Source organism: Pongo abelii, chromosome 2 (assembly GCF_028885655.2).
Source record: "Pongo abelii isolate AG06213 chromosome 2, NHGRI_mPonAbe1-v2.0_pri, whole genome shotgun sequence".
Classification (NCBI taxonomy): domain Eukaryota; kingdom Metazoa; phylum Chordata; class Mammalia; order Primates; family Hominidae; genus Pongo; species Pongo abelii.
The window spans coordinates 196192614-196210977 of NC_085928.1; the positions used below are offsets into that span (position 1 = coordinate 196192614).

Below are 18364 nucleotides of genomic sequence, written 5' to 3' on the forward strand. Positions count from 1 at the left end.
TTAGACTGATCAGTGGATTCAGGTGTAGTCAGCCTACACCTTCTATTATACAGTTCTTGTCTAGACCCATTAATATAGTCCCCTAATGGTAGGATACCCTAGCACCTTCCCTGTACCTTTCTTCTAAATCTCTACAGATGCTATTTTCTCCATAAATTATTTCCCATACAGCTCTTAAAAGGATCTCTCTTTCTCTTTTTTTTTTTTTCTTTTTTAAGACTGAGTCTCACTCTGTTGCCCAGGCTAGAGTGCAGTGGCACGATCTCGGCTCACTGCAACCTCCGCCTCCCAGGTTCAAGTGATTCTCCTGCCTCAGCCTCCCAAGTAGCTGGGACTACAGGTGCCCACCACCACGCCCAGCTAATTTTTTGTATTTTTAGTAGAGACAGGGTTTCACCATGTTGGTCAGGCTGGTCTCGAACTCCTGACCGCAGGTGATCCACCTGCCTTGGCCTCCCAAAGTTCTGGGATTACAGGTGTAAGCCACTGCGCCCAGCCTTTTTCTCTTCTCTGCATCTGTACTCTCATGGAATCAAAGACCTGAAGGGCTTGAAAGGTGACCCAGTCCAAATACCTCATTTTATAGATGAGAAAACTGAGGCTAAAGATGTTGAGGGAATGGCCCAGTGTTACTTAGCTAATTAGAGTGAGCTGATCCAGAATTAGACCTGTGATTGTTTGGACTGACAACCAAGAAGCCATGAGTGACTTTATAAAGAGGAATTTTGGCTACTGGATGAGGGCTGAAGCACAGAATCTTAGAATGGGAAAGCAACATGGGACATTAGAGATAATTCCTAATTACCAAAATGAGAACAGTGAGGTCTAAAGTTGGTAAGTTGACCTTCCCAGATGACACAGCTCTCTCCTGGGAGAGATAGGGCTTAACCAGGGACTCTGGGGTGAGTCTGGTGGTGGTAGTGAGGGAACAGAGTCAGAGTTACTGTGTGGTTTGGTGGTACATGGGCTTGAGAGGGAAGATGGGATCTAAAAGGATAATGTGATTGAGGAAAAGGTTTTTTTGTGGATGTTTGAGGCAGAGAAGATACTCAATACATCTTTTTGGATGAATGAATGAGAAGAGGAAGTTGGGATGCCTAGGATGGGAAGTAGATGGAGGGGAAGAGAAGATGCTGAACAGAGTGCTGGGACATTGCTCTGGGGATGATACCAGGGTCCTTCCTTTCTCAGTGAGTGAGAGAGTTGACCAGGGGGTAGCTCTTTTGAAGATGGAAGTAGTAAATGCTGGGCCATGTCCAGGGAAAATAGCACTTCAGTTACAGTGAGAAGGAAGAGAGAGGGCTGAGGAAGAGGTGGACAATATCCTGACACACTTGAATAGGGGTTCTGATGGGCTGAGAGGGGCATAGGCAGAAGGTGACAGTGGCCTCCCTTGATGCCTGGGCTCCAGATCAGAGCCCCCGATAGACCCTAAAAGGCAGAGGGGTGGCTGACCTAGACCTGAGTGAAATCCCCCACCACCCCGTACACTGCCTCTTTTTTGAGGGAACAGGACACTGGCAGGCAATAGGGAAAGAGAAAGCACCAATAAGCCACCCTGTACAGCCCCCGGGGCCTGTGGGACTTAGGTAAGAACAAGGCAGTGGTGCTCATTTACAGCGAGAGCATTTCTGATACCGTAGGTGGGGAGCAGCCTCTCTCTATGAATTAGCTTGGCAGGTTGGAATGTAAGTCAGACTATGGTGAAGGCTGGATGCTGTAGAGTCTCATTTGCTTTGGACATAGGAGAGTAGCTGAGGGAGAGGGTTAGCTGAGCCTTAGTAAATGTCAGTTATAGCAGCCTGAATTCTGCATAGAGGCCACAGAGTTGGGGACTACTTACATTGTTTTCTGCTGTACACACTGCCTAAACTGCCCATCAGCTCTTTTATGCCTGTTAAAATACCCTTCCAGCTCAAAAGCTTTCTCCTCTATGAGGCTTTCCTCAATGCTCTTGCTAGAAATGAATCTTCCCCTTCTCTGAATTTTCACTGCCTTGTTTTCTCCTCTTAAAGGGAATGGATATTCTGCCATGCATTTTGCATATTTGTCTGTCCCCTAGGAGACTTTAAACTCATAGAAGGCGGGGACCATATCTGACAGCTCTGTGTTCTTCATAGTTCCTGGCATGTCTTACCCATATCAGGTGTCCAATGTAACTATTTGTGAGTTGAAGAAATAATGTGTGCAAAAATCCTAAAATGGAAACCCAGGTGTTCTTTGAAGAAATGTGATAAGGTTTCTTTGCTTCCAGATGAGTTCCCCCAACCTCTCTGGATGAATATAGTGAACAAATAAAGTGGACCAAACTTCCAGGATAGGGAGAGACATGGAAGGTTAATCCAAGTCTCCATCAAGTGGTCCTCTGATCACAGCTGAAAGAAATCCATACCTGAACACCTGAATAGGTAACAAGAGTAGGGCACATGAGGCATGTTTTATATGAGAGAGACATTAAGAGGCAGAAGACAGGAGTACTCACTGATCCATCAAGAATGATGAGAACCTACTTATTCTGTGCTAGACTCTAGGGATGGAGCAGAAATGGGACACAGTCCCTGTCCTCAAGGTACTTCCAGTGGGTCAATACTAGAGGCAGTGGTGTGCTGCTAAATGCTTAACAGCAGACTCCCCTGGAGAAAAAAAAAGCCTTTGTTATTGTGTTCCATGGTGGTGTAAATATTCCTACTATGGCCAATTTCAAGTGACCATGATGACATCACCAAAAGGCAAGTTGGGAAGAGATACACCAGCAAGCAAGCTTGCCTCCACCGCTGGCTGGAGGCAACGGGGAAGAAAAGGAAGTAGTTACCTGCATGTCTGCAGGGCCTATGGCCATAATAGAGAAATGTACTGGGAGTGAAAGAAAAACAGGGCAAACAACAATATCTGTTTTCCCCAGAGAAAAACTAGAGAGAATGTTTTTAGTGTCAATAACCTGATGTGGCTCAGAAAGGAAGAAAAGGTGATGTATTGAGTGGCGACAACATTATTGGAAAGACAGTCCAGTATTTTTTTTTTTTTTTTTTTAAGACGGAGTTTTCCTCTTGTCACCCAGGCTGGAGTGCAATGGTGCGATCTTGGCTCACTACAACCTCTGCCTCCTGGGTTCCAGGGATTCTCCTGCCTCAGCCTCCCAAGTAGCTGGGACTACAGGTGCACGCTACCACGCCCAGCTACTTTTTGTATTTTTTTTTTTAGTAGAGACAGGGTTTCACCATGTTGGCCAGGATTATCTCGATCTCTTGACCTCGTGATCCGCCCACCTCAGCCTCCCAAAGTGCTGGGATTACAGGCATGAGCCACTGTGCCTGGCTTTCAGGACAGTCCAGTATTATCCACATACACAAACTGGCCTGGCCTGTAGCAACCTTCCAGAACAGTAGTTTCTTCTGCATTCAGAGGTGCTGGTTTATATCATTTTAGGAGCTGATGTCTATTGTGGGCAGTTAGATAATGATATTAATCCACACATATGTTATATGTTATTAATATATATCATTTATTGAGTAACTATTATGAATCAGCACTTTATATATTTTATGTCTAATCTTCACAACCCTACAATGTCAGTATTTGTATTCCCATTTTTTTTTTTTTGAAACACAGTCTTGCTCTGTAGCCCAGGCTAGAGTGCAGTGGCATGATCTCGCCTCACTGCAACCTCCGCCTCCTGGGTTCAAGCGATTCTCCTGCCTCAGCCTCCTGAGTAGCTGTGATTACAGGTGCACACCACCACATCTGGCTAATTTTTGTATTCTTAGAAGGGATGGGGTTTCACCATTTTGGCCAGGCTGGTCTTGAACACCTGACCTCAGATAATCGGCCTGCGTCAGCCTCCCACAGTGCTGGAATTACAGGTGTGAGCCACTGCGCCTGGCCTTGTATTCCCATTTTTACAGATAAGGAAACATTGACTCAGTGACACTAAGGAAGGAATGTCTTTCCAAATTTGTCAAGGTTCACGATAGTCCTCATGAACCTGCAGGTTTCATGCATGAGATGCAAGTGACGAGATCAAGAAGTCAGCCCAACTTACAGAGTGCACGCACCCGATGCCTCTTACTCTTGTGCTTTGTTACCTACAAGATCACGTTTAGAGTATTATAGAACAGGAATTTGATTTTTCATTTTAAGGCGGACCCTGAAAGAAACAGAGTGTATCAAGAGGAGAGTTGTCCAGGATATCTGTGGATCTATAAATCAAGTCATCTAAGGAACTGAGGCTGTTTAGCTCAGTGAAGATGAAGAGGAGACACCATGAAGACACATCTCCAGCCCTATGAAAGGCAGTCATGTGGAGGAGTGTGGAGGATGCTCTGTGTGCCCCTAGAGGGTGAAAATGGGCCCAGTGGATGGAGAATTCAGTCATGCACCTCGTAAACACTTATTGTGCACCTATTTTCTTCCAAGTATTGTGCTAAGTGCTGTCTGGGGAAGAAGATGACACGGAATAGGACACACAATCCTTGTTCAACATCAGGAAGAACTTTCCGAAAATCAGAGCTGTCCAGTAATGCAGCAGGCTTCTTGAAAAGTAGTGAGCTTCCTATCTTTGGAGTATTCAGGAGGACGCTGGGTGCCCAGTTATCAGAATGTGCTAGGATGAGTCTTTTGTGGAGTGGTAAGTGGAACTAAATCCCCTTCCAGTTCCAAAATTCCACATCTACGTTCAGCTTTGTTTTGGCAGGCTAGTGTGCACTGTGCTGAAAGAGTGCCATCCTAATCCCCCACTTCCACCCAGCCTTGTCTGCCCTGCTGTGTGCTTTGAGTTCTGTGACAGTGAGCCGAGGTGGGCCAGTTAGACTGGAAAGTGGCTGCATCTGTGACAGGGATGATGGCGTTCTGGCGGGTTTGTGTGGGCTCAAGGAATGCGGCATTGAAGCCATGTACACACAACCTGCTTAAGAACATCCCATGGGCAGAGAATGTTTTCTTCCTCTTTAGCCCTCCTCTGTTGCTGTGCCAGGCGGGCACAATGGTGCCTTTGAGAGGGGCAGCTGGAAGGGGGTGTTGGCAGGGAGGCTGGAAGTAGAATATTGCAGCTGGGGGTGGGGGTGCCCAAATTCATTTCCAGGAGTGAGCCGGCACTGGGTGCCAGTTTCCAAAACAAAACTGCTGTTTCTCAGAGTTCGCAGTGATGGGTTGCTTCAGAGTTGGACAGAAGGCAAAGCTGTTTCCTATCCGCCGCTCCACCCTCCCCAAGTGTTTTTCTTTCTTTCTTTCTTTCTTTTTTTTTTTTAAACTGGTGTGTTAAGGGATTCTTGCTCTGGATGCAGATTAATAGGCTTTGCTGTCTGTCTGGGAAGCTGAGGCCAACCTGGAGTGGATGGGGCTTTTTGAGGGATCACACTTTCCTGCAGACAAAGCAGGGCTTGATGGCCTGGGGGCCAGCAGGGATCATGGGCAGGTAGGCTTCTGAGCCAAGAGAGAGGGCTCAGAATGGAGACCCTTTCTGCCCTGCAGGGTGACTTCCACCCTACAGCCACCTGGCACCCTCACTGCCACATGAGCTCTGCCCACTCACTGTCTTAATTCTGTCGGGTGGGAAAGAGGTGGGAGAATGTTGGCATTTCCTGTCCTGGTTCACAGTTGTCCCAGACCCTTTGCTACTATCAAAGATACCACCAATAGCTTCCTAGAGATGGGCATGGGAGGCCTTCTCACTCACTGCGCAGTTAGGAGAAGGCCTGAGTGCCAGCCATCTTCCCCTCTGTGTTACAAATGCAGCAAGGTGGGCCCCTTTTTCTGGTAGCTTCCAAGAAAAAGGCGTGACTCGAGGCTGGTCAAGTGATCATTTCTAATGTTCACACCAATTGTGGAATTTCCTATACTTGGTTCAATTTTATAATCAACAAATAACTGTTGAGGAATTAGTTCATTTTAGGCATTGTGCTAAGTCCAGGGGTATAGAATGAATAAGATAAAGTCCTTGCTTCAGAAAGCTGACTGCCTGATAGATATGCCAAGTCCTGAATGGGAGCCCTTTTATCAACTAAATGGACACATGACTTTTCTAAAAGCAGGAGGATAATGCAGAGATCATCTCCTACTGCAGGTCCCGTGGCATTGCGAAGGGCATATGGGCCGGGAATCACAGACTGAGGCTTGAAACTCATCTGATCTTGGGAGTACTTACTTGTTTTATGAGATGCAGTTTCCTTGGGTAAATAATGGGAATAATACACAACCATGCAGAGCTGTTATAAAGATGAAATAAGACAGAGCTTGCCATGTGGTAAGTACTCAGTTGCTGCTATTGTTATTCATTTGTTGATCCTAATGGGCTTGAGATATAACACGTGTGTGTGCACAGTGGTATTTATCCAACCCCTTGTAGATTCTATGACCTTCTTTAAAGATTCAGTTCTTCTACCTTCTTAATTCCTCTTCTAGTGAAGACTAAGATTAGTAAGTCTATGACCTCACAGGATAAGTTAGAAAAACAAAGACATATCCACTATAGCCAACAAGACATATTTGTATATAATATTGTCTGTTTAATAACCTGTGATTGTAGAGGAAGAAAAGGATTGTAATGTTTCTCTTCCCTGAGGTTCCCAAATCTCCTGAGTGTGGCGATGAAGATCATGAATTCCTCTGAATATTCTAAAAAGTCTAGGTCATTTCCCACTGATGGGGCCTCACAGTTTACTATTACTTAAAAGATGCATTTGTTTGGTAGACATTGCTTGGGAAAAGTTATTCTTTTAGTAAGGGACCTTGGTGCTGGAAGACTTATGCTTCCTGGGGCTGGGACAGAGGTTGGCTGAGAGAATCTTCCAGAAAGAAATGTATTGTGGGAGAGCAGTCTAACCCAACATGCTGAATCATGTGACCCCCAACTTTGGTCTTCTGAGACTTTCTTGGGCCCCATCTATTAAACATGCTGCATATCCCTCAACAACTACTTTGTGAAAATATAGGCATAAAACGTAATCTTTAAAAGTTACTTCTAAGTCCATGGAAGACACAAAGTAGATAGAGCCAGGAGTCTGAAGACAAAAGAAAATCAAAGCAATTCACAAAGAACAAAAGAAATGGAAAAGAACAGGAAAATAAAAGCATATGAATGAATAGAGGCTTGAAGTGAACTACAGGGTGCACATTAGTAAGAAATAAAAAAGAGGGTCATTTAAGAAAGAGAAAAAGTTTTATGTGCCAGAAACTGCAAGCAAACAATGGAATTTTGTAAGGGAAAGTTGACAGAAACAGTTTTTCTTTAGTAAGCTGAACAATTCTAAGCATCAGTGAAGGAAACTTGTAGTCAGCGCATGACTGAAAGAGACAGAGATGGGGATGATGGAGCTGCATTTAAAAATGAATAAAGATTTAATAAGCCAAAGAATCATAGAGGTCTTCAAGAGGCCTGATGTTAAAGAAACAAGGGCTAACATTACTCTAAGACTGAAACGAGGCCAATGTTGTAACAGTGCTGATTCCTGGTTGGTGGGATTGGGGGTTATTTTCTTTTTTGCTCCTCTGTATTTTAAAATGTTCTGCCATGAATTTGGATTACCTTTGTAATCAGGAAAAGAGGTTAGCCCACATACCAGGAGTAGCAGAAAGAAACCGATTAGGAGGAAGCAGAAAGAAACCAAGTGGTGAGAACTGGTGAATGGGCAAGAAGAAGCAACCAGAAGTGGCAGGAGCTGCCTTGGATGGTCTCACAGTGAAGGTGATGCTGGAATGAGGGAGCTGCTGGACCAGATTGAGGAAGGGAATAAACTAGAAAGAGGAGCTCTCTCAGGACCATTCAAGCCTTACTTTTGACTCCATGGTTTGATATGTAATCAGGTTGGCCCTCTTATTTTCCACGAACTCAAAATCCCTTCTAATGCTCTTCTCAACTTTCCCTTCCCCATGCGTGTTTCCACTTCTTCCGCTGTGGCTGCATGGACAGGCTGTACGTCAGCCAGTTCCCACTTTCCTTACTCCAGGGAGAGGCTCTACCTGTGGTAGCTGAGAAGAAGGTTCAGATCATGTCAGGAGAGACCAAGACTTGAAGACCTCTTTCCCTCTAGTTTAAGAGTGTGCAGCACTGCAGGTGGATGCTAAGACAGAGTGGAGAATGCCCACAGCTGGAGCTTAAGAGCCGTGAGTTCTCTTCTGCACATACTGGTTTGGGTGAACTTAGTCAAGGTACTTAACCTGTGCAGTCCTTGATGTCTCTTTTTTAAAAATAATAGCACTGGCCAGGTGCTGTGGCTGATGCCTGTAATCCCAACACTTTGGGAGGCAGAGGCAGGTGGATCACTTGAGGTCAGGAGTTTGAGATCAGCCTGGCCAACATGGTGAAACCCCATCTCTACAAATACAAACATTAGCCAGGCATTGTGGTGTGTGCCTGTAATCCCAGCTACTTGGGAGGCTGAAGTAAGAGAGTCACTTGAACCTGGGAGGCAGAGGTTGCAGTAAGCTGAGATCGCGCCATTGCACTCCATCCTGGGTGACAGAGCGAGGCCCTGCTTCAAAATAATAATAATAATAATGGTGCTGGCTTAGATTGGAATAGCTAAAGGTATCTGCCCAATCTTAAAGGACAGTAATCTGACTCATTATTTGTGCTAAATATTAGTTTTAGAATATGGATTCTCATAGGTGAGACCCATATCCTGATATGCTGATACGGATTAAATATTGCTAGCATAGTACCCAGCACATCCTTTTTTTTTAAATTAAAAATTTTAAAATTTAACCATTTTAAAGTGTCAGTGGCATTTAGTCACACTGTCTTTTTAAAGTGTTAGAATAACATAGTCATTTGGGTTGGTTCCATTTTGTTGCAATAAAAAAATGTTGCATTGCACCTCCATGCTCATGTGCGAGAAACTCTCTAGATCAATGTTGAGAAGAACTTGCTAGGTCATATAGGCTATAAATGCATTTTCGGCTTGGCGTGTATTGCTGAACCGCTCTCCAAAGTGGCTTACCACTGATGTTCCCACCAGCAGTGTCTGAGAGTTCCCATTTCTGCTCCTCCTCACAGATAGTGGCTGGGTTTTCATGGAACTCCATAGAGCAGTTAAAAGTGATCAACCAGGCTGGGTGCAGTGGCTCATGCATGTAATCCCAGCACTTTGGGAGGCCAAAGTGGGCTGATCACTTGAGGTCAGGAGTTCAAGACCAGCCTGGCCAACATGGCGAAACCCCGTGTCTACTAAAAATACAAAAATCAACTGGACATGGCGGTGGGTGCCTGTAATTGCAGCTACTTGGGAGACTGAGGCAGGAGAATCACTTGAACCTGGAAGGCAGAGGTTGCAGTGAGCCGAGAATGTGCCATTGCACTCCAGCCTGGACGACAAGAGCAAAACTCCTTCTCAAAAAAAAAAAAAAAAAAAAAAGTGACCAACCTGCTCTATCAGCACTAACACGGAACATAAAGTTGAGTGAAAAGGTAAGTTCGGATCATAAAGAGGCTGGGGGCTTCAGCTTTATCTGTAATATTTTATTTCTTCTGTTGAAAAATAGTTGAAGGGGCCAGGCGCGGTGGCTCGCGCCTGTAATCCCAGCACTTTGGGAGGCCGAGGTGGGTGGGTCACCTGAGGTTAGGAGTTCAATACCAGCCTGGCAAACATGGCAAAGCCCTGTGTCTACTAAAAATACAAAAATTAACTAGGTGTGGTGGCGGGCACCTATAATCCCAGCTACTCAGGAGGCTGAGGCAGGAGGATCACTTGAACCCAGGAGGAAGGGGTTTCAGTGAGCTGAGATCGCGCCACTGCACTCCAGCCTGGGTGACAACAAGAGCTCCATCTCAAAAAAAACAAAACAACAACCACGACAACAAAAAACGGAAAAATAGTTGAAGGAAATAAGACAAAATAATGACAATATCAATTCTGAGTGAGGAGGAGTTGGGAGTATTTGATAAACTATTCTCAAGACTTTTCTGTATTTAAAAAAATCCTCAATTAAAAGGAGTAATTGATGTGCAGAGATTCCCAAAATATACTGGATAACCAGATTTTTTTTTTGAGCAGCTTCCAGATTTGGACTTACTTCCCCTCCATCAAAGTTTGTATTAGTTCATATTAGTGGAGCTGGCTGGCCTTCCCTTGTGAATATGTTTTAAAGACTGGATTAAATATCAAGGAATTGGGCCGGGCACAGTGGCTCATGCCTGTAATCCCAGCACTTTGGGACGCCGAGGCAGGTGGATCACGAGGTCAGGAGTTCGAGACCATTCTGGCCTACGTGGTGAAATCCTTTCTCTACTAAAAATGCAAAAATTAGCTGGGCATGGTGGTGCATGCCTGTAGACCCAGCTACTTGGGAGGCTGAGGGAGGAGAATCACTTGAACCTGGGAGGCGGAGGTTGCAGTAAGCCAAGATCACACTACTGCACTCCAGCCTGGCGACAGAGAAAGACTCTGTCAAAAACAAAACAAAACAAAACAAAAAACCCAGGAATTTTGGAAGTTCTTATTTTTAGCCAGTGAAATGAAACATCTCTACAAAATGTAAAGTAAGTGCTTGAGTTGAAGCCTGTCTGGTTTGCTCTACCTATGATCCCATCCAGAAACCTCTGCAAGGTTATTCTGGGCCTGGGGTGGGGGAGGTGACTCACTGTGTGCCTCCCTCGCCCCACCCCCCACCTGCTTAATCAGGTGAAATCAGGTTAGAATGAATATTAAGAGCCTCTGGAAGGGAAGAGATGTCAGAGAGGAGTACCCTGAGAGACCGCCTTAGACCAGGGATGGTGAGGGTGGGGGTGTGGGTGACATGCTGGCTTTTTTTTTTTTGAGACGGAGTTTTGCTTCTGTCACCCAGGCTGGAATGCAACGGCCTGGTCTCCACTCACTGCAACCTCTGCCTCCTGGGTTCAAGAGATTCTCCTGCCTCAGCCCCCCGAGTAGCTGGGATTATAGGCATGTGCCACCACACCCAGCTAATTTTGTGTTTTTAGGAGAGATGAGGTTTCACCATGTTGGCCAGGCTGGTCTCGAACTCCTGACCTCAGGTGATCTGCTCACCTCAGCCTCCCAGAGTGCTGGGATTGTAGGCATGAGCCACCACACCCAGCTGACATGCTGGCTTCTTAATTAGGGCCCACAACGATTTATGGAGCACCTGGTTTCCAGGTACAGCACTCACGTTCACAGGCCTTCCTTTGTGGTCTCATAGAAGAAGCATCTAGGGTGAATGTTTGCAATATTTTTTTATGCTCCCGTTTTGACAAATGGAAAAAATCATTTCCTGCTTTTAACGTTATCTGAAATGTCAAAATAAAGACTGGGAAAAAGGACATTGGATATGCCCAAACCTGGTTGAGAGCCTGCTCTAGACTGAGTTTCTCAAGTGCCAGTACTGCCCCGAAACTCTCGGGTGTCTGGAAAATCTGGATTTGAAGCCTGACATGATCGCTTGTAGATTATGGACCTCAGGTGAGCTTCTCACCTTCTCTCAGCCTGTGTCCCCCTTCTCTGGAAAGGTGATTATGACACCTGCCACTTAGGGCTGCTTTGCAGATTCCGTGAGGCACTTAGCACCACTGCCAGTTACATAAAAAAACAAAAACAAAAAGCCCTGAAAACTTTAATCCTAATAATGGCCCTGGGAGGTAGACTAACCCCTATGCCTCCCATTTTATAGATGAGAATACTGAGGCTCAGATATACAGTTCAATAAGTTGCTTAACCTAAGCACAGACCAGGGCTCACTGCCAGGCCTTTTGACTCCAAGTCAGGGCCCTGGCCATGTGGCTACAGGTGAGCAGGAGATTTAGAGTCACCTTCTCCCCAGCCTGAGTCACAGGCAGGGCCAGGAGTGATCTGACTCACGTGGCTCTGCAGGACTCTTTGCATCTAGTTTCCTTAGCACTAGGTAAGCAAGTGCCATATTGAACAGCTTTTGTGTGTTCTGTGGACTCCCTTCAGTTTCTCTTTTGTCCAGTTGGCCCAGTTGGCCACAGGCTTCGTTTCAGAGATGAGACCAAGTCTCCTATTCCTTCTCAAACAGCCACTAGCCTCAGAGAAATCACCTGTATATCACAAGAATGGCTTTCTTTTCTTTTTTCTTTTTTTTTTTTTGGAGACGGAGTCTCGCTCTGTTCCCCAGGCTGGAGTGCAGTGGCGCGATCTTGGCTCACTGCAACCTCTGCCTCCCAGGCTCAAGCCATCCTCCTGCCTCAGCCTCCCAAGTAGCTGCTATTACAGGCCTGCACCACCACACCCGGCTAATTTTTGTATTTTTAGTAGAGACGGGGTTTCACCATGTTGGCCAGCCTGGTCTCGAACTCCTGACCTCAGGTGATCCACCCGCCTTGGCTTCTCAATGTGTTGGGATTACAGGCGTGAGCCACCGCGCCTTGCCACGCGAATGGCTTTTAATGAAGACCTTCCCTGCAGTCTCTCATTTGAGCTTTAAGTTTCACCATCCAACTTTTTACAAGATTGGCAAAAAAAAAGAAGAAAAAAAAAAGGAAGAACCTAAATAGACTTCACTGTTCCCCTAAGTTCCTTACAGCTGTGCCCTTCGTCTGGTCACGGAACCTGTCAACCTCAGTTCCCTCAACCGTAAAGTGAGGACATTAATATTGGCCCTGCCTGTTCTGTGCATCAAAATAAATGAGATGCTGTGTGGGAAGACCTTTTGCAAACTTTAAGGCAGTTTTCCTCTTCTCTGACTCTCTCTCCTATGATCTAGCCTGAATCTATTCCTTCCTCAAATGAGAAGGAGGACTGAGTTTTCTGTTCTTTGCAAAGCATTTCTCAGCACACCTGCCCAGCTGCATGAGCTGAGAGGAAATCAGCATATTAAGGAAGAAGAAACAGTGCCTCCTGCTGAAGACTTTACTGCTTCTAGCACCTGTTAGGTAAATCTCTATTTATTGGGTTCCAAGCTAAATTCACTCTAAAAGACCTGGAATCTTCTCTCTTATCAGTTTTCAGCAATGAAGTTTTGGTTGAGAGACTGAATGTACCTAAAGTCTCATTTTTAAAATGTGATAATAGTTGCCTTGCTGCGTTGTCATAGCATATTAGGACATGTTATGGTCGGCAGTCAAAGCACGTGACTTTTTCCTGTCCCACTGGACTATTCTCTCCCTTCAGTTTACCCTTCTTTTTTTTTTTTTTTTTAAGATGGTGTCTTGCTCTGTCTTGCGCAGGCTGGAGTGCAGTGGCACGACCTCGGCTCACTGCAGCCTCTGCCTCCTGGGTTCAAGCGATTCTCCTGTCTCAGCCTCCGGAGTAGCTGGGACTACAGGCGCCCACCACCCATACCTGGCTAATTTTTGTACTTTTAGTAGAAACAGTGTTTACCATGTTGGCCAAGCTGGTCTCGAACTCCTGACCGCTGGTGATCCACCCACCTCGGCTTCCCAAAGTGCTGGGATTACAAGTGTGAGCCACTGCACCTGGCCCAGTTTACCCTTCTAAAATGTCTGTGCCTCAGCTTGCTTCTCTATAAAATGGGGATAATAATCTCTGGACTACTTAGCTCACAGGGTTGGTTGTGTGACTTTGAAATAAAGGCTATGGTGGGGAACTGAAGACGGCGGAAGGTAGTAGCAATGCCTCAGTGGGGTTATTGCTGGCCTGGAGCTGGTGGGTCATGTGCCGGTTCTCAAAGGCCTGGCCTGCTGTCTGCGGCAACCACGTTTAGAAGGTCCCTTAGCATAGCTGCTCTTACCAGCTCTTCCTGAGGCCCCTAATACTGTCCCATCTCCCTGCAAGGCTCTGCGGTCTCCTTACACCTGTTACCCCCATGCCTCGCCCTGTCTGTCTCTCTTAGTCCCCCTCTGGATCACAAGGCACAGGACCGTTCACCGCTATTCTCTGGATACAGAAATGGTGACTGCCCCAATCTTGAGGGCTGTCAGAAGCTGCCCATCACATGACACGCTCAGCCCCACTCCCCCAGCTAACCCTCATGAATAAATACTAAAAAGACTCATTATGAAGAGATAAGGAAAACAGGAAGTGCTTCTGAAAGCTCCCAACAACACCCTCCCTCCAGACCAGTGAACAACGCCCCCGCCTCCAGAGGCCACCAGTGTCTTTAGCAATGAGGCCCCCTCTGCGGCTGAGGAAGAGCCTCTGTCTCTCAAACCCAGAGGAGACTGTGGGGCCTGGAGCCGGGAGGGCAGGCCAGAGGCAGGGGAGCTGAGTTGCTGTATTCTGGGCACAATTTCAAGGCCAGCTGCAGGGAGAACAAGCAGTCGCTGTGCGCCTGCAGCTGGCTGTGGTTAGGCCAGGGCTGTCCCTCACTTGTGGTATATTTAAAGAGACCCCACCAGACGGCTGTGCCAAGGGGAAAAAATGCACACATATCCCTGTTGGCCACACTCGGTTCCCCTGCCAAGGCCTCTCCTCCTTCCTCAGCTCCCAGCACTGCGTTCACACGTCAAGAGAGGAGGACCGGCTTCTCAGACTCCCTCTGTGCCACCTGGGGACACACAACCTGGTGCCTGGCCTCTCTGCCCTCTTACCAAGCTGGCCAAAAGTTCAGCGGATTAGCCAGATCGGCGCCTCCCACCCTGGCGTTGGTAACCCAGCAACCGAAGAGGAGAGGCAGGCAGATGAGTCAAATGCAGCCGCACAGAACCTCTGGCTTCGTGTTTTGTTTGTCAAAACTCCCTGTGAGTGAGGAGCACAGGGGCCCTTCTGGCAGGGAGGGGCAGGGCTTTCCTACACCACTCCAGGCCACAGGTGCCTCCTCCAGGGAGGCCCAGGCCCCACTGGACTGCAGTACGGGCTTAGAGGCCAAGCTGGTGGGCCAAGAGGAGCCCACCCTGGCTGAACTCTCTGGCTGCCTCTTCCACTTGTTTTTCTCAAGTGAAAACAAGACTACAGGCCTAAATCCCACGGGAAGGTAGGCCTGGTAGCAAGACCTCTGGGCAAGAGAACCAATGGGCGTAAAGTCCCACGGAGCAGATGTGCATAGAAGTTTGGGCTTTCAGGTGGCCAGAGACCAAGGAGCTGTCCTCATGGCAATCAATGAGAGGGCTTCTGGAGCGAAGCTCAGCCAACGTGGGGTGAGAGGGTGGGAAGTGGGCAGCTTATCAACCAGGGGAGGGGAGCCAGCAGGCAGACTGTCTGAGGCAGGCCCCTACAAGTGCCGGAAGAGTTAGTGAAACACAAGTGCACCAACAGGATTGGCTACATAATTTGTGGGGCCTAGTTCAAGATGAAAATGCCAGGTTCTTTGTTAGAAAATTATCAAGGATTTCAAGACAGTGACAGAATAGCACGAAATCAAGGGCCCTTCTAAGCACAGGGACATTTTGTGACGACACAGGTTGCACACCCACAAAACTGACCCTGGGTACCTGTGAGTCAGTTCCTTGAAGCAGATGTGAAAATCAAGGCAGGTCAGCTGGGGGATGACTGGCTGCAGCCCCTATACTCCCCACCCCTGCTGCCCTGTAACACCAGTTCCCAGATGTTTACCAGGCTTGGGACATTGTTTCTCCAACAGCAGCCCCTCTCCCTGTGCTGACGGCAATGGAGACTTTATCTCTCAGAAAAGAGGAAATCGCAAGGCCACAGTGGAAGGAGGGCTGAGGGCTGGAATGAAGTGTGGCTCTGGGGTCTCGGGGCCTCTGAGTCCCAAAGCCCCCAGGGATTCTCTAGACAGGCCATTGGAGCCTTCTGAGTGAGGGTATGGAGGTGTTTTGGAACAGGATGGAGAAACAACACAGACTACGCTCTGGGTCACCTCTTAAGGTCCCAAGAGGATATATCCTGTGCATGTGTGACAGTCCAAGAGCAGAACCAAGATCCAGGAAGCCTTCTCCCGACTTGGGAACTTACCTCCAACTCAATGTGGTCATGGAGTTTCTTGCAGGTCGCTGCAAAAGTCTCCGAGGTGCCAAATTCAAAGTACCACAGCTTGTTCTTCATCCTGGACCACAAAGCAGAGACATGCCTCAATATTCCATACTTGAAATGCTCATGTAAAATAGCTATGTTCTTTGGATTGGGAGGCCCAAGCCTTCAGCAATTTCCCCAGTCTTACATTGTCAGCACTTGTTAATCAGATGGTCAAGGAATAGAAATTTTTACCAACTGTTCTTGCTCGGAACTTAGAGAAAATCCACTTATTTCTTAGACATCATGGCAACGCTGGGTGAACTACCAACTGCTCCCCGAGCTTCCTGGTGAGAACAGGAAGAAGGTCTCTGTAGCTGCATTAAGGAAAGAGCTCTATAAGAAGTCAAGCCAGAGGTGGCAAATATCAATACAGTGCTCTGGTCACTGTCCTTTCCATTACTCAGGCAGAACTCTCTTTTGGGTATGTTTGGGGTGTAAAGGGAAGATCCTTCTAAGACTTGAGGGATGTGCAGTCTTAGGACAGAGGAGGGATAGCCCCACACTAACCCAGCTAAAATGCATGCTGCATTGCCCAGGCTCTGACTGGGGGAAGCAGAATGTCAAGAATTAGACACAGATTTGCAGGCAAGTTGGAAAAAAAGAAGAGTTGATTGGTAGCAATAATCACCTCCCCTCTTCCTCAAATGTATTTGCTTAGGCCATGGCAATCCTTCAGTTAAGGGCAAGCCTTGTCATATTTGCTTTAAAGTAAGAGTTCACTACTTTGAGCTTTAAAAATTTTCAGCATTTTCCTTAAGAGAAAAAAAAATCAATCAATGGGGTTCCCATGTAGCTGGGGGCTTTGCAAAGTCAGATGGTGTGTCCTGACACTTGGTGCTTTTGATCAGATGGTCTCACTAGGAAGTGTCTCTGAAGGTATTCCATTCCTTCCACCCCAACTGTCACCCCATTATCAGGGGTTGGCTAAGAGAAGGGACACCTGTCCAGTTTACGAACTGACAGATTTTGCTAAGGAAGGATTAAACAAAATCACATTCTTCTTGGCACTCAGAAGAGAGGATGCCACCTTGCATGGTGCTAATCCTCTCTCCTCAGGTTTGCAGATGAAGGGGAAAGGAGCAGTCTTCAGAGGGAAGAGGGCTCTTATTTTTTCCTCATGTTCCTTAGGTTGTAGCAGATGACTCTCCAGAATAATAGACACAACTCCTTTCTGCAGATTTCCCCAAGAGTCTACCTTAGAACTTGAAGATGAAACTGTGTTCTTCCATTGTATGAAGACTTCTGAGATCTAGTTAGTTGGGAAATAGCTTCTCTGACTCTTAGAATGCATGAAAAGAACTAATAAATGATGAAGAAAGTAAGAGTAAGCAAGCTCTGGGAATTATGCCTCATGAACAAAGTTAGAAAAGCTGGGTGTACTGTAAGCAGACCGGTGCTTCTCAACCCATGTGCTGTGGCACAGGCATACCTGGGATGTCAGTCTCCTCAGCCTACAGAGCAGCCAGGTGGGATCTGAGACAGGCTGAGCCCCAATGTCATGGCAAACATTCTCATTTGTATTCCCAGTGTGCCACACATATTCATTTTCTATGCATTCCATGATAATGTAAAATAATTGGGGGAAACATTGTTCTAGATCACTGGTTCTCTGTATGCACAGTAATGTGCATATCTAATCACTTGGGGATTTTATGAAGATGCACATTCTGATTCAGTGGTTTAGGGTTAGGGCCCAAGATTCCTCATTTTCAGTGCTGCTGGTCCAGGGGATACTGTGAGTCATGTGGATCTGGAGACTATGCCTGTGGTTCTCAAACATTGGTATTTATAAGAATTACCTGGGGAATGTGATTAAAATGCTGCTTCCAGGGCTCCAATCTACAGAGATTCTATGAGATAGTTGTGGAACGGGGCCCAGGATTGTGCATTTTTTTGTATGTCCAAGTGATCATTATGCAGATGGTCAGTGGACAGGACATTGCTGTAGATCCCAGGGAAATGAAAACATGGAAAAGGACAGAACCAGTTAAACCTGAAGGAGAGGATTCTCCAAGGAGGACAGAACGAGGGTCAGTACCTTTCCACAGTCAATGATGGCAAAAGACTAAGTAACAGGAAAAACACAGATTGTCATAAATGTCAAAGCTGAGCATTCCTTTTTGGCAGCAAGAGCATCTCTGTAGCCAGGAGACCTGCTTGTGATTCCATTTTCAAATATCACTGCTGGCCTGAATCATGACTTTTGAAAGTTATTGCCAGGAGATTTAGAGTTTCAATAAAAGTTTCCGGAAGCCACAGCTATTTTTGCCCAGTAGTAGCTCTTCTGATGAGCTAATAAAGGTTAAGAGGTCATGGTTAGGTCAGCATCGCAGAATAACTGAGAAGATCAAACGGACTACTCATTCATTGCTGGCTGTGTAACCTTTGACAAGTGATTTAATGTTTTTAAGCCTCAGTTTCCTCATCTCTAAAATGGAGATAAGAAAAATATCTGCTTCAAGAGGTAGTTGAAAAGTTAAATGAGATGGCAGCAAAGCACTTCACATAGGCTTGCTGTATAGCAGGCTCATCAAGAATGCCAG

At 46.5% G+C, this 18364-nt stretch overlaps 1 protein-coding gene across 2 annotated transcripts in view; it reads right to left on the minus strand.

The window, feature by feature from the left end:
• DGKG (diacylglycerol kinase gamma) overlaps positions 1-18364 on the minus strand; it is a 213117-nt gene that overhangs the window by 48372 nt on the left and 146381 nt on the right. For both annotated transcript variants that reach the window (XM_063722379.1, XM_024245332.3), the window contains one exon: positions 15762-15852. In XM_063722379.1, the coding sequence (XP_063578449.1) occupies positions 15762-15852 (91 nt within the window). The remainder of the gene's footprint in view (positions 1-15761; positions 15853-18364) is intronic.